This window comes from Mchenga conophoros, linkage group LG1, assembly GCF_057382185.1.
Source record: "Mchenga conophoros isolate Kocher_MC1m ecotype Shallow Benthic linkage group LG1, M_conophoros_male_GT1.1, whole genome shotgun sequence".
In the NCBI taxonomy this organism is placed as follows: Eukaryota; Metazoa; Chordata; class Actinopteri; order Cichliformes; family Cichlidae; genus Mchenga; species Mchenga conophoros.
The window spans coordinates 21,302,086-21,318,269 of record NC_140526.1 but is presented as its reverse complement, the minus strand read 5'-3'; the positions used below and the strand labels follow the sequence as shown (position 1 = coordinate 21,318,269).

The following is a 16,184-nucleotide window of genomic DNA, read 5'->3' as shown; positions in this document are numbered from 1 at the left end:
CATCAACCAAAACCAATCTGTTACCATAAGAGGAGAAAGGGAGGTTACAAATAAATCACATACACATTGAGAAGCTGCTGCTTGATTCTTGCCTGTTGCTGTTGAGGAAAAGGCCTCTCCTGCATTTCCACAGGAGCACAGTCCTGTTTGTGAGAGAAGACGAGTGAGATTTCTTAATATGTACATTACTGCTATAATGAACATCATCCTCACCCTCTCGAGATGTTTATTGTGAAGAAGGTGAGCTATTTCTGCACTCGTGATCCTTTGGATGATGCTTTGAATATCGTCGTGCGTGTGGGATGGGAGACTTATATCATCTAAAACTCTGTGATGTTCCTGCAAATGAAGGAAGCATGAACTACATGAAATGAGCGGTGCTGTTAAAAGATAATCTGCAGGCAGCAAGCATTACTGACCTGCTGCATATCCTTCATCTCACTCTGCAGAGAGCGATGGTTTGGAGGCTCACGACTGTAAAGTCCCTGAGGGCTGATACAGTGTCTTTCATACCTGTCAGAATTCAGCAGAAAAAAAATCACTCATTCATAAACCATGTGTTTTGTTAAGATAATTTATAAATTTTTCAATTCACATTCACAGTGCCTGAAAAAGTAAGCCAGTGTATAAGTGCCAAAAACTGCAGTTGCACAAAATGGCCAGTTGAGGATGGCTGCAAAAGGGAATCAGTTTACATAGACATACAGCTCACATAGAAAGTGGCATGTGCTTAGAGCAAGGGTGTCAAACTTATTTTTCATGGCGAGCCACATGCAGCCCACTTTGGCCCTAAGGGGGCCGAACCATCAAATCTCCTTTTCTTTCAGCGTGAAGAAGTCACATATTTAACTGTTTCTACATGATAAAGAAAAAACTGCTGTGACAAAGAAAGGAATCCGTCAGCACAACTCTGGACTTTATAGAATTACACAAAAGTTTCTGTAGCTCATTGCCCAGACTGTCCAGTTTCATTGGCTTTGTTTTGTTTTGTTATAGAAAGAAATTTCTGTAGTAGAAAGTAAAAAAAACAAAACAATGAAACTGTAATTGTTTATTGATTAATTACTTTGTGTAGTATGAATGACCATAAGATAGGTTGTTATCAATAAAGATGTAAAAGTAATAAAAGTAAAGATAAAAGTCCTTAATTTATGCTTGTTCTTGTTTTTGGTGTGCAGCAGATCAAACAAGTTAAGAATTAGAAATGACTTCAATCGCACATTTAGGCCTCTGAGACTCATTGAGACACTCTGAGGCATGGTTTTGTGGTAGCATTTTTTTATTCAGTAATTTCAAAAACCTTATTTTTGTGCAATTACCACTATACTGGGGAGAACACACATGAGGTTTAAGGCCCGGACAAGTTAGAAACCTTTTGTCCTCCACGATGGAAAATGGCTGAAAATAAAAACTGGGATCACTTAAGGCCAGTTCCTAATTTTATAGATTCTGCACTTTCCAATATAGTTGAAAACCAGCCAGATGCTGCTCATTTTACATTTCCCCTCTTTCGTTTTCGTTCCTTCACTTTTTTCTGACATGCTAGCAGTAAAATACGGTGTTGTGCCAAAAAGTGATTTCCGGTATTTGCCAAAAAATTATTGATGGAATTTAAGCTGTTTTGGCTTGTTGACCTAAAATCTGTCAAAGCTTCTCTTGTGGAGAACATCTAGTAATTTAGAGCCAAAAAGAACATTCCTATCGCGAAGCAGCTGCTGCAATCAGTTTTTGGCAAAGTGACTTTTATTATTGGGGTAAAAAGTGTCGTTGAAATTAAAAATGTGTTTTTCTAAGGAGATCTAACCAAGAGGGCAGCAGAAATTGTAAAAATAACATCACAGTAATTGTAAAAATAACATCACAGTTTTATAAACTTACTTGAAGTGACGAAAAAGGACAGAACCGATGATTATATGGGTACAATTACATCATAAAGATACTTCCAAAACAAGTAATTTCTTTATTTTATATATAACCTCTTCATAAATCCTTTTTATTACAGTCTATTTACTAATATAAGTAAATACATTAGATTTAAAAAAACAAACAAAAACATAGAAAATCACTTTTTGGAAGACGATCAGTTTTTGGCACAACACTGGCTCCCCCTGTCTCCCTGTGTACCTGGCCTATACCATCACGCTTCCTGTCATCAGAACGTCTGCCCCCCTTCCTTCTGTCACATAATGGTATTACCCCAGTCGCTCTTTGCATGTGATTGGTCGCATCTTGTGCCCATCAAAATAAAGCTACTCACTCGCTTGGTTAATTCCATTAAGGATTAAAGTTATGCATTATTTATGCTAGCACATCAGCTTACTAGTGGGCTAACTGATGTGGGATTTTGTGCCTTTAGGTTATTAAGGCAATTGTCTGACAAATAAGTTTCATGTACAGCTAATTTTACTAACAGCCTGTCCAGGAAGTCTGCATTCTCTCCCCGGTTTTGGGGAGTAAAATTCTAGCATTTTTATTTTTACTTTTGCCCAATTAGGAGCTACTTGTGTCTGTGGATGCAGTAACGCCAAAATTGATGGTTCAAAGTGAGAGCTATGCTGGTAGCTACCATAGTGATAGTGATACCATAGTGATAACTACCATAGTGATAAGCTATGCTGGCTATATCCATCTTTTATTTCCAGACATGGATATTACTCGTGTTAGAGAGTCGAGATTTCCCAGTCTCTGTTGCTCTGATTTTCATCCTCCCTTTTTAAAGCTACAGTGCAAATCATAACACAGTTTGCCACTCAGTTTAATAGCGTAGTATTGTGCTAAACTTGATTCTCCTATAATTCTCAGAATCATATGAATCTCAAAAGGAGCCCTTTTGAGAAGTGAAAGCAACAGTCAGCACCATGTTACATTTATAAGCAATTAATTAAAAATACCTCTGAAAAACTTGGTTTGAATGTTCGTGTAACCTCATCAGCTCGGATTGCAGACCCTACAACACCGGAATAGAGGAACATTTTTCTAGTAACATCTGATTAGCATTCAATATGATGTCATGGCATTTAAAGTATCGAATATTCTCCCTTCAACTCTAAGCTCCACAATATCAAACATACCTCTATCATTCTGTGATTCTCCACATGAGCGTTCTTCATCTTTTCCATAAGAATGTCTTTCTAGACAGTTAAGGTTAAAAAATTTTTTTAAATGTGACAATTTCAACTTTCATTGTTAGGAATTTTTTTTACTTACCTTTGATATTTCTCTGTCTCTCAGTGTCAACATAAGCAGAGTTTCCTCAACTCCAGCCTGTGAACATACAGGCTTTTACTAACAACACAAACTCATTACAGTGTAGAAACAATTACACTCATCTCTTCTTACCCTCAATTCAGTGTTGACCTTCCTCAATTTGTTGAGGCTTTCTTCGGAGCATGTTTTCTCAAAGATGAGTTTTTCATTCTGTGTGGAAATGAAAAATGCTCGTTTATGTAAACATCAGCTTTATTTTATATAATGGAAAGCGCACAGATTGGGCATATTTTTAAGATGTACATTACCTTGTCTTCAAGCCTTCGAATATCACTCTGAAGACATTCAACCTCATTGCTCTGAAGATCAAAAAAAGAGACTTAAATGTAAATAGTTGCCATATAAAATAAGCCGAACGCAGCAGAAAGTTTCACTGTGGGACTGCTGAGAGTTTGACATACCAGTTTGGAGCAGCTATTCTGGGTCCGACTGGCTTTCTCCCGGGCCTCTTTAAATGCTTGACGTGTCTCCTCCAGTTCTTCTGTCAGAGATCTAACTCTCACTGCTGACCTCTGAGCACTTCACATGACAAACAAACCAAGACAAGCAAATTACAAGGTAATTACATGACTGACTACATGAAAAAAGATACTGACAAGAACAAACCAAACAATTAATAAATTAATAAATGTGTGTCTATGAGAAGATTGCTTAAGGAAAAGTCTGAAGGGCCTATTTGTGCCATTTGGAGTAAGTAACTGATGCTTATTATGTTGTTGATGTTTTTTAAGAAATGGGCTTGTTATATATGTATGGTGGGTGGAATGATTGTGAAGCATGCATTTTTTATAGCTTTAAAATTTTAAAAAAGAATTGGGTTTTGGATTTTTTTAAATGTTATGTTGAGTTTTCTCTAATCCACACAGGATCAAAAGAATATATATATATATGTATATATAAATCACCAAGGTCGGTTTACTTCTCATTAGTGATCACGATTGACTACAACTGGTAGTTTCTCTTTATCAGCATAAAAGGGGTTTGTTTTACAGCACCAGCATGGTGGTGGTAGCGTCATGCTCTGGGGCTGTTTTGCTACCACTGGTACCGGTAGTGGAAAATGGATGAAATGATGAAGAAGGCTAGCTACCTATTCTTCAACTTCACCTCAAATCAACAGCTACAAGGTTGAAACTTGGACAGAGTTCGGTGTTCAAACAGGACAGTGATCCCAAACAGACATCAATACTTCTTTTGGAATGGATAAAACATTAAGCTTCTGGTCTTCCCAAAGCGATGACCGTAAACCTATTGAAAATGTATGACTGCACTCCAAAATGGGGCCTCGAAATCAATCATTTTAAATTAACTCCAACAGTTCTGCCAAGAAGAAGTCAAATCTCCATCCAGAATTTTATCAGAAGCTTGTTGACGGTACCAAACGAGTCTGGCAAGTCATCTTCACTTCATCCCTTCCACCAATCTAAATTAACTCCACCAATTCTGCTAAGAAGCATAATCAAATATCCTGCCAGAAGCTTGTTGATGCTTACTGAAGGATTCAATTGAGGTGAAACTTGCTAAGGGATGCTTAAACAAATATTAATGGTGGTGTATGTACATGTATTTAGAGCCTTTATATATTATTTTGCCCCTGTGTGGATTTGAGAAAGTCTAAATGAAGGTCTTGCTTCTTTGGTCATTAAAGATGAATGCTGTACAATCATTCCACCCTGGAAAAAAAAGTACAGAGAAATCACTAAAAGCCCAAAATTAATAACATTTGTGCCCACAATGAGTTCATGTGAACTTCTACCCATAGCTGGTTTTCAGAGTTTATCTTATTTGTTTAAATATGCTTTTGAATATGTAGTCACTTCACAAAGGTGTGTCTGTTAGGCCTTATTCATATGAATAAGTTCACATAAACTAGTTTCACAATAGTTTTATACAAGTTAATCTGAGCAATCTGAACACTGATCATGTTCAGAGTTAAGATATATTTGTTAAAATATACGTGTTGTCCAAACCCGAGTTTACCTACATGAAATATGTGCAGTCTATAATGATTGGTATTGGTATTTCTGCTCATTTTTCAGTCATTAGATGTTTATTACACTTTTAGTGATCAGTTTCTCATTTTTGAAGTGCAAATAAATGATATGATATAGTTGAATAATAAAACTTGAATAATAAAACAATCTGCTTTTGCTGGAAGTTATTACAGTAGTGTAATCTTACATGCTTGAAATGCAGTTAACTGTGGGAGAAATTAGTTTATTCTTCACCTGACCAGCTTTGCTCGCAGCTCAGTGATGTCCAGAGTGAGCTGCAGGTTTGTGTCTTCACATTGAGCAACAGTCCTCAGCAGACTACTGTTCTGCTCACTAAGTTTGCGGTTGGCATGCTTCAGTTCAGCCACTGTACATGACAGGTCTTTTCCATCGCTGAAGCCAAAGAAATGGTTACTAATGTGTGAAATCAAACTGATTAGGGAGGCAAACAGAAGCAATGGTTAAACTAGAATAAAATATCCAACCAGAAACACAGCTGGCCTTCTGATGACGTCTCTTCACTTTGACAAAATGACAAACCCAGCCCTGAAAGGAAATCAGGAGTAATGAATTGTTTCATATTTAATAAACTGAGTCTCAAAACTCCGAATAAAACCTGGAAACACACCATTTGCATTTACAGGCTCTTCAGATGTGTTTGGCCGAGGTACATGGCTGCTGTCCTCATCAGTACTGTAACACAGGAAAACTGAGTGATATCACAGCTGATTAAAAAAAAAATTTTATTGATAGAAAAGTAGGGAAAAAAATAAATTTAACTGCATATGGCCTGCTGTGTTTGTAAAAAAGATCAAATGTGATAGACATTGTGGTAGACCATCTTCATCCCTTCATCTTTAAATTATTCTTCCCCTTGTTTTAGATGATTACCTTCAAAGGTAATTATTTAAAGTGGAGCTAACTTAAAAAAAGTCAAAATAAAAATATACTGTTGGGAACTTTAATCTGTAGTAACAATATATTTAATTGGATATGAAGCTTTAGATGTAATGCCAAGGTTGCATAACATCTCTAATAAGATCCCTTGTGTAGAGTTTAAGTCTCACCTGTCCTCGCTGCACTGGGTGATCCACGTCCTCATGGTGGAGTGAAACGTCTCTCTGCTCACATGTGGGTCCTGACAGTCAGGGTCAAGCAGCCGTTGCAGGGCAGCCAATCGGTCCTGCCCTGGGCTCTGAGCAGTCATGGTGTGCAGATACTCGAAAATGGTAGAGGCTAACACTTCTCCTGAAGGCAAGAGGGGAAAAGGAGGAAATGAAAAAGACGTCACACCATTACTGCACCGTTTTTTTGTCTAAATGAAATTCAGTCCATCTGTGTACCTGATTTGCTGCTATTACACGTATCATACACGATGTCAAGGAGTTCATGTTCAGATAATCCGCTTGTGTCTTTGCTGTCCTCAAACACATCGTTCATCCCACAGCCAGATGTCTCCCACACTTTACATGTGTTAGAAAATGTTAGAAAAAGAAATGAATATGCTGTATACTTGTTTGATACTAATACTGGATAAACTGAAACACTCACCATTATTGTCGTCAGACATTGTGTTTGTTTCTCCTGAAGCCACAGAGAGCAACTATGCGGGACAGTCATGTCCCTGCATGACCTGAAATTTAAATAAACAAATGCATTTTTAACTTTGTGCATTGTGTCTGGAGGCTAAAACTAACAGACTAATATCATAAAATTGAACAGAAATTGGAATTACGTATTATCTTTGATGCAAATTGGATCATAGATGGTTTTTAGAAACTAAATCTAGCCAGTCTTCATAAAAAATGAGTTAAAAAATGCAGGTTTTCAGACAGTACAGTTGTGTTAAAGAACTGTCACGTGAACCAAATTTCCACCTCTGAAGATTTCTGCAGGGAAGACAATTCATATGGTTTACAGTTAGATTGGAAGACACATATGTTTTTGGTCTTATCTCATATAGCCTTTAAACATTTATTTTTAAACAGAAACAAGTCAGAAAAAAATCTTACTTTTCAGTCCGGAAAGGTTTTCTGTAAAGAAAATCATTCAGTAAGAAGCATCACCTTATTGTTTGTCTTCTACTCTTTAATTCTGAAATACTGTGAAGTCTTCAAGGTGCTTCTTTGGTTTTCAGGACTCACATCAAAACCAGCTGACATCCCCTCAGCCTCCCTCCACACCCTCCTCCCACTGCTTGCCAAAATGCAGCTCTGGAGAGGTTTGTGACAATGATGCACACAGTAAATTTAAATTCACACGTTTAACACATCAAATGCACAGTCTCCCCTTTGAATTCAGCAAATGTAGGAAGTAACTACCTTCCAGTGTGAGTGTGTGTGGCAGTTTATTCCCAATAAAACACTATTGTTTTATTGTATTGTAAGCGATGGCTCTCCCATTGTTAACTAAATTCGTCTTTTTTTTGTGGCAGTTTCTCTTTGAGTTATAGTAATGACTGTATTTTTTTCTACAGTCATTGAGTCATAGTGTTTATGGTTTCTGCCCGGACATAATTTCAGTTGCGCCATCCGTGTGTTTCGGAAGCATGAATTAGCTACTAGCAGACAACGGGTGGAAGAAATTGTATTTTTATTTTTACAATTTTTTTTTAGATAAATCTAGCTTCGGGTCGTTTTGGTTATTCTTTCAAGATGTCTCGAGGCTCTATCGAGATCCCTTTACGGGACACAGATGAGGTAAATCTTTCCGTGAACCTGTTTTCACTAAGAGGATCTAGCTGTGCTGTTAGCCGCTTAAGCTAACTGCGGATAGCCTGAGCTGATGTTGTGTACCTGCTTACAGAGTGGCATTGTAACGAAAGCCTGGTGTATTTGTTTGCAATCTGGAGTTTAAACATAGTGACATTTTAATGCTTGTCAGCTGTTCCAACTCCTTAAATATGCGTTCGGCGCCTGTGCAAAGCTTACTTATCGCGATGTTTTGTCGTCGCCGTTCTCAGTGATGCAGTAAACATTAAATTCTACTGAGGTGTTTTCTATTTAATTTAAGAGCCTGATAAGCGTTGTGGTATTTCAACACATCACCGAATTTGTGACAGATGTGTTGTAGTTGCAGGCAGTCGGTTGCATTAGTGTTTAGGCTACGTTAGGAGTGGACCAAGTATTAGAAACATATGCCAGTAATAGTCAGTATAACCAACACATTTATTGAACCTTGTAAGCATTTGCAGCAGCAAAGTTTTTCTATTAAACTGTGTAGGTCAAGTGAAATCTACCTAAGAAACTGACGTTGAAGAATTAAATGCAAAATGTTTTTTTTGTTAAACATATTTTGTTAAAATAGAAAATATGCAAGAGAGAAGATGGAAACCATTTTTTAAAGTAAAAATATAAGTACACACTTAATGTAAAATTAAAATCAAATATTCCAAAATTAAAGCAACACTATGTACAGTACAGAGTTATAAAGTCTGATGGCCACAGGTAGGCATGGTTATCAATCTCTGGGTTCTGTGCATAGAGGATGGCACTGACCAGCACAGATTCATAAAAAATTGGGAGCATCATCCCATAAGTATTAAAGTTCATTCATTAGACAGTAAATACAAGTTTGATTCTCCTTGTAGAGGACTTCTGTGTTTTAATCAGTGTAAACACCGAGGTATTTGAAATCCCCATCGTCTCCACACAGACCCCATGGATGGAAATGGGGGTCGCTGGAGTTCTTGGCCTATTCATGCCCACAACCCGTTCCTTAGTCTTTGCTACATTAGGATGCAGGTGGTTTTCTTGCAGTGCGTAACAAAGTTTCCAGTTTCTAATTCATAACACTCTGAATTGATACATGTGTCAGGATTTACACTACTATTACAATAAAATAATATAATGCACATATAATCTGCATAGATATGTTTTTCCACTGGCAACACCATGCATGCTGAGATACTTACTGTAATAACATACATACATATCTGTGTTTTCCAGGTCATCGAGCTCGACTTCGACCAACTTCCTGAAGGAGATGAGGTCATCAGTATCTTGAAGCAGGAGCACACGCAGCTGCACATTTGGATTGCTCTGGCGGTGAGTCGATACATCGGCCCTAGACTTCATGGTTGTTGTTCTACAAATAATGATTAAGCTCTTTTTTCAGTTTATCCCAAACGTCAGAGTGACAGCTCGAAGTATTTTGTTTTCTCAACCCAAAATACAAAGATGTGACAGAGAAGCAAAATCGCACATTTGAGAACCAGAAAATTTCAATAAGTGAATTTTAAACAGTAAATTTCTTGTCAATCAGGTAGTTCTTAGATTCAGATTAATTACTGCATCAACTGATGTGTGTATAAATGTTAATTTGATGAAACGTGTACAAACAATGTGAAATTCCAATCGAGTGTGACAGTTTTCCTTCTATTTCTTCTTAAGTTGGAGTACTACAAACAGGGCAAAACAGAAGACTTTGTAAAGCTTTTAGAGGCAGCACGTATTGATGGAAACCTCGACTACAGAGACCACGAAAAAGACCAGATGACCTGTCTGGACACACTGGCAGCTTACTATGTCCAGCAAGCACGTAAAGAGAAAAACAAAGATGCCAAGAAAGAGCTCATCACACAGGCTACGCTCCTGTATACTATGGCAGACAAGATCATCATGTATGATCAGGTAGGAAAAAAAGTAGCATAGCAGGTGATAAATGAGGTTATGTTTCTTGCATTTCAAGTAAATTGAACATACTGTTGTCTCGATCAGAACCATTTGTTGGGAAGAGCCTGTTTCTGCTTGCTGGAAGGAGACAAGATGGACCAGGCCGATGCTCAGTTCCACTTTGTCCTCAACCAGTCCACTAATAACATCCCTGCTTTGCTTGGTAACTTGAATATGAAACAGCGTAGGACTGAAATGCACTACACTGATTGACTGAAGTAATAACAATGTTGTTGTTAAACAGGTAAGGCTTGCATCTCCTTCAATAAAAAGGATTACAGAGGAGCATTGGCATACTACAAAAAGGCTCTGCGTACAAACCCCGGCTGCCCAGGTAAACCAATAACATGTTATGTCTTTAAACAGTCCCCGCATGCCTGTATTTAATTTATTATTGTTGTTGTCATGATCATCAATATTATGATGAAAATATTATTGTTGCAGCAGCAACAAGAGCCAGCATGTTCATGTTTTATGTGGCAAAGATATGTAGGTAATGAGCCACTTCATTGTTAACTTACAAATACAATTTATGAACAGAAGATCCTTGATTTTAAAAACACAGGACCGCAGATAATATATTTGCCCTTCACTCATATTGGTTCTAAAACGAATGTTCCCAACTTGTTCTTTGTCTTGTTTTTGTGTAGCTGAGGTGAGGCTGGGGATGGGCCACTGTTTCGTCAAGCTCAACAAACTGGAGAAGGCTCGTTTGGCTTTCGGTCGAGCCCTGGAGCTTAATTCAAAGTGTGTGGGAGCGCTCGTTGGTTTGGCTGTTTTAGAGCTCAACAACAAAGAGGCAGACTCCATCAAGAACGGAGTGCAGCTCCTTTCGCGGGCCTACACCATCGACCCCAGCAACCCCATGGTGCTCAACCACCTCGCCAACCACTTCTTCTTCAAAAAGGTAATCACGGCTGTGTTGTTGAAATGCGGTGAAAATATAAGTTTTAGCCTTTCGCTGTTATTAACTGTTCTTCGTGCCTATGTGCTTTCTGCTTCCTCTCAGGACTACAGTAAAGTGCAGCATCTCGCTCTGCACGCTTTCCACAACACCGAAGTTGAGGCCATGCAGGCTGAGAGCTGCTATCAGTTAGCTCGCTCGTTTCACGTGCAGGTACGATCCCAACCAGCCGCGTGCAAGCTTGTTATTGTTTACTGAGATCGCCATTCATATCTGTGCTTTCTTCTTCCACAGGAGGACTACGACCAGGCGTTTCAGTATTATTACCAAGCCACTCAGTTTGCCTCGTCCACCTTTGTGCTGCCGTTCTTCGGCCTGGGGCAGATGTATGTATATCGAAGAGACAAAGAAAATGCAGCGCAGTGCTTTGAAAAGGTTTTAAAGGCTTACCCCAACAACTATGAGACTATGAAAATCCTTGGGTCTCTCTATGCAACATCTGACGATCAGGAAAAAAGAGACATTGCAAAAGTGTGTATTCTCATGTCACTTATCTCATAGCTTGGAAAATTGTGCCAGACATATTTTGATAAATATGCTTAATGGTTACTGGATATATTCCACTGTTTTTGTTTCATAGGGGCACTTGAAGAAAGTAACAGAGCAGTACCCAGATGATGTGGAGGCGTGGATTGAGCTGGCACAAATTCTGGAGCAGACAGACATCCAAGGAGCGCTGTCCGCTTACGGCACAGCTACGCGCATCCTGCAGGAGAAGGTGCAGGCCGACGTTCCCCCCGAGATTCTCAACAACCTGGGGGCTCTGCACTTCAGACTGGGCAACCTAGGGGAAGCCAAGGTAGCTAATAATATACCATAAATGCAGTTTAACCTGAGAGCTCCTGAACTAAGTATAGCTTCATTTAGTTGGGAATTTATTCAGTTAATATGGAACTGCAGAATATTACTGGATGCCTGTGGTATTTACTGATCATCGAGTGTACATAACTCTGTATAAATAGTAGAGCTAATTCAAGACGGGGTCATGTCTTGTTCCCACCAGAAATATTTTCTAGCTTCTCTGGAGCGAGCCAAAGCCGAAGGAGAGCATGACGAGCATTACTACAATGCCATTTCTGTCACCACCTCCTACAATCTGGCCCGTCTGTACGAGGCTATGTGTGAATTCCACGAAGCCGAGAAACTCTACAAAAACATCCTCAGAGAACATCCCAACTATGTGGATTGTAAGCATGCATCGATAAAACATGAGCCTATGAAAAAAAAAAAAAAACAACAAGTTTCCACTCTGTGATTGTTTATTTTGGCCTGCAGGTTATTTGCGTCTTGGAGCGATGGCTCGGGACAAAGGAAACTTCTATGAAGCCTCCGACTGGTTCAAAGAAGCTCTTCAGATTAATCAGGTACAGCCTGGTGTTAAATGTCATCGATAGACAAAGTCTGCTGCAAAAACTCTTTTTTTTTTTCTTTTTCCATTAAGTGATATTTGTTCTGCAGGATCACCCGGATGCCTGGTCCCTGATAGGAAATCTTCACCTGGCCAAACAGGAGTGGGGTCCAGGTCAAAAGAAGTTTGAACGTATTCTCAAGCAGCCGTCCACGCAGAACGACACCTACTCCATGCTGGCTCTGGGTAACGTGTGGTTACAGACGCTGCACCAGCCCACCAGAGACCGTGAAAAGGTACGTGGAAACCTGCTGTCGGGACACCGATTGAATATTTAACTGTGTGAGAGAGCTTAAAGAACACTTGTAAAACAGCATAGCAGTTCACTGAATGCTATTGCTAAATAAACACAGGCAGCTGGTTAGCATAGTTGTTACAAAGTTCAGCTATGTGCAGGCACTTGAGTAAAACATGTGCTCGCTGGTGATAAATGTCTCGGCAGGAAAAGAGACACCAAGATCGAGCCCTGGCAATCTACAAGCAAGTCCTGCGAAATGATGCCAAGAACCTCTATGCCGCCAATGGCATCGGTCAGCCACTCTTCAGTCTCTCTTATCTTTTTTATCTGTTCTGCTGTGTGTGTTTTGCATTAAGTATATGCATATATTTTTATGTCTAGGTGCTGTCCTTGCCCACAAGGGCTACTTCAGAGAGGCGCGAGATGTTTTCGCGCAGGTGAGGGAGGCCACAGCCGAAATCAGTGATGTGTGGCTAAATCTGGCTCACATCTACGTGGAGCAGAAGCAGTACATCAGCGCCGTGCAGATGGTAAACGCCTCACTTGTGTTAAACTGTTACAGTTTTTGTCTTTCCTTTGCTTTTTCCATTTAAGTTTTTTTCTCTCTGTCTGACAGTACGAGAACTGCCTGAAGAAGTTTTACAAATATCAGAACACAGAGGTGCTGCTTTACCTCGCACGTGCGCTCTTCAAATGTGGCAAACTGCAAGAGTGCAAACAGATGCTCCTGAAGGTAAAATGAAATCAGAGGCTTATGCTTCATTCTGCAGTGTGGGGGGAAGTGTAACTCTGTCTTTCTGATGTTCCTACATCAAGGCCCGTCACGTGGCGCCCAATGACACAGTGCTGATGTTTAATGTGGCCCTGGTGCTTCAGAGACTGGCCACCCTTGTGCTTAAAGATGAGAAGAGCAACTTGAAGGCTGTGCTCAGTGCTGTCAAAGAGCTGGAACTGGCTCACAGGTAATGATTTGATTTATGTTCCCACCTCCCTGTCTCTTCCTCTGGCCGTCCTTTACTAATCCTGCAGTGTCATCTCCCTCACAGGTACTTCAGCTACCTCAGCAAGGCTGGAGACAAGATGAGGTTTGACCTCGCTCTCGCTGCTTCTGAGGCCAGGTCAGTCTGAGTTGTTTCACAGTTCAAAATATTCCTTATTTAGTTTATACTGATCCTGGGTCAGTGCAACCTTTTAGTTCATCCACAGATTGTTTTAGCTTCTTTCTGAACCCCAGTCTTCTGATTGGCTGCCCCTCATAAAACAGCAGGTTTGTGGGGTTGTGGTGTGGATCTGGTTCCCACTGACATCATACAGACCCAAGAGTAGAAAGACCAGTTTGAAATGGAGTGTGATGATTTGGCAGTACTTCTATCAGTCTTTAATTTAATGAGCTTTTTTTTTGGGGGGGGGGGTGCTGTGTTTGGTGTCTTTTGTAACATAATTTGGAATATTGGTGTGTTTTGGGAATGCAGGCAGTGCTCTGACTTGCTGAGTCAAGCTCAGTACCATGTAGCTAGAGCCAGAAAGCAGGACGAGGAGGAGAAAGAGCTTCGAGCCAAACAAGAGCAGGAGAGAGACCTGCTGCGCCAACAGCTGATAAAGGAACAGGTACTTTTTTTTTTTTTTTTTTAAGTAATCACCATGATGTGTTTCATTTTGCCCATAATGTCTGACTGTGATTCATTTTTTAAATAAACTAATTAGTCATCTGTTGGGTTGTCTCAATAACTAACTTTCTTTAGGAGGAAAAGAGGAACAGAGAAGTGGAGGAGCAGAAGAAGCTTTTGGAGCAAAGAGCTTTGTATGTGGAAAAGACCAAGAACCTGCTGACCTTTGCAGAGGGATCAAAGGAAATGCCCAAAGAAAAGAAGAAGGGCAGCAGTGGTGGAGGAGGACGTGTGAGTGTTAATACGGCTAAACCCAGCAGCGAGCTCTAAACTGCACTTAATGCATTGTGGTTAACACTTTTTCTTTTGTTTTTCTCTCCAAGCGTAAGAAAGGAGGCGACATGGACGATTTTGTTAATGACGAGTCTGACGAGGACCTGCCGTTGAAGAAGAAGAAGAAGAGAAAGGCCAGTAGCAGCGAACAGGAGGAGGATGAGAAGGGAGAGAGGAAGAAGAAGAAGAGGAGGTAAGTGTTCTGCAGTGAATGCAAAATGTTGTTTAGTCTGACTGCAGAGCACAACATTTAGATTCTGGGATTCAATTTTGTGTTGCAGACCTGCTAAAGGAGGAGAAGATGACAGCGATGAGGAAGGAACATCACGACCCAAGAAGCAGCGTAAACCCAAAGAAGGACGCAAGAAGATCGAGAAGGTCCGCTTTAGTCATTATTTGCTGTTTTTCTCTGTCTCAATTAGTTTTCAGAATTTACAAAATCAGTTTTCAGCTCCAGTTTCTCTTATAATTGTAACATCTTTCTCATTTCAGTCTCAGCCTGAGCGTCTGCCTCCGTCTCTTAAAGGAAAGATCAAATCTAAGGCTATCATTTCGTCTTCTGAGTCCTCCTCAGATGAGGATGGACTGAAAATAGCAGAAGACAGGTAAAAGCTTAATGTGAGATTTTTACAGTATTACGAAGCCTTGAAAACATTATTTGACACAAACCTCATGGCGCTCTTTCTCCCATCCAGACATCAAAGAGACAGTGGTTCGGGATCTGACGATGAAGTCGGCCACAGGAAGCGCATTGCATCTGACAGCGACTCCGACGGCGGCCGTAACCGCTCCGGTAGTGAGGCAGGCAGCCCTCGGCGCTCCGCCGGCTCTGACGACGACGAATCTGGCAGCGACCGTCCAGTGAAGAAGAGAAGGGTGCAGAGGCAGTCTGACTCTGAACAGTCGGACAATGAGAGCAAGAGGAGTCGGTCGGGATCAGATGATGAATCTAGGGCTGGATCACCCGCTCCGGCATCGGACCGAGGATCTGAAGCGGGATCGGACAACGAGGGCTCCCCACGCCGCTCTGACAATGGCTCCGAGCAGGAGGCCTCCAACAACGAAGATGATGACAGTGATTAACTCTTCACATCACCCAGACTCGTGTAACGCTGAGAAAACTCTTAAACATCTGCATTTTTGTTTGAAATAAAAGCAGAATTTCTGTCCGTATGAGAATTTTTTTTGCGCATAGCGTTTTGGTCACATCTTACTGGGAATTTCTTTTCTTGATGTTTTGTTAAAATTTGCTAAAATGTGTAAAGAAAAAAAAAGTTAAATAAAAAAACCCCAAAAAATTTGTTGCTTATTTTGTACAGATGTTTATTTGCCTTTGAAAAGTACCGGTAAGGTGTGCAGGGGCTGTAAACCACAGTAGAGCATTAAAAAAGGTGTCCTATACTTGTGCTCGACAGCAGGGGCATCGTAATGTGATCAAACACCTGCTGAGTTAAATCAGGTCGACACATCACTGTAATTGTTGACTGCTATGCCTGGTTACGCTGATGTTCAATAAGACTACTATTCATTCATACTAACAATGGGTTCATACCACATCTTTTCATCTCTATTTCCTCCACAGTCATAATTTGTCATGCAAGTACAGGTATATTTATATTTATGTTTTACATTTTTGGTAAGGTGTTGATAAAATACTGAGAGAAACACTTGATTTAACATTGTTTTTACTTGTGTATGAA

The 16,184-nt window shown here is 40.1% G+C and overlaps 2 protein-coding genes across 2 annotated transcripts in view; one reads left to right on the top strand and one right to left on the bottom strand.

Moving 5' to 3' along the window:
• The window catches only part of irag1 (inositol 1,4,5-triphosphate receptor associated 1), a 36,112-nt gene extending 29,411 nt beyond the window's left edge, over window positions 1-6,701 (bottom strand). The window contains exons 1-14 of the mRNA XM_085269796.1: window positions 6,605-6,701; window positions 6,329-6,509; window positions 5,890-5,954; window positions 5,747-5,807; window positions 5,496-5,654; window positions 3,669-3,786; window positions 3,516-3,566; window positions 3,340-3,417; window positions 3,208-3,264; window positions 3,072-3,131; window positions 2,892-2,947; window positions 420-513; window positions 214-339; window positions 64-143 (exon numbers count right to left, since the gene is read on the bottom strand). Coding sequence (XP_085125922.1) covers window positions 64-143; window positions 214-339; window positions 420-513; window positions 2,892-2,947; window positions 3,072-3,131; window positions 3,208-3,264; window positions 3,340-3,417; window positions 3,516-3,566; window positions 3,669-3,786; window positions 5,496-5,654; window positions 5,747-5,807; window positions 5,890-5,954; window positions 6,329-6,509; window positions 6,605-6,701 — 1,283 coding nt within the window. The remainder of the gene's footprint in view (window positions 1-63; window positions 144-213; window positions 340-419; window positions 514-2,891; window positions 2,948-3,071; window positions 3,132-3,207; window positions 3,265-3,339; window positions 3,418-3,515; window positions 3,567-3,668; window positions 3,787-5,495; window positions 5,655-5,746; window positions 5,808-5,889; window positions 5,955-6,328; window positions 6,510-6,604) is intronic.
• A 1,071-nt stretch (window positions 6,702-7,772) lies between these two features.
• ctr9 (CTR9 component of Paf1/RNA polymerase II complex) lies at window positions 7,773-16,151 on the top strand. Its single transcript, XM_085269793.1, has 23 exons — window positions 7,773-7,960; window positions 9,209-9,307; window positions 9,653-9,892; window positions 9,980-10,097; window positions 10,179-10,268; window positions 10,585-10,841; window positions 10,944-11,051; window positions 11,133-11,369; window positions 11,479-11,697; window positions 11,902-12,085; window positions 12,174-12,262; window positions 12,357-12,542; window positions 12,749-12,836; window positions 12,926-13,074; window positions 13,161-13,277; window positions 13,361-13,506; window positions 13,591-13,662; window positions 14,017-14,152; window positions 14,287-14,442; window positions 14,535-14,677; window positions 14,766-14,862; window positions 14,977-15,089; window positions 15,180-16,151. The coding sequence occupies exons 1-23, from the start codon at window positions 7,916-7,918 to the stop codon at window positions 15,565-15,567; spliced, it is 3,477 nt and encodes a 1,158-aa protein (XP_085125919.1). The 5' UTR covers window positions 7,773-7,915; the 3' UTR covers window positions 15,568-16,151.
• The last annotated feature ends 33 nt before the right edge of the window (window positions 16,152-16,184 follow it).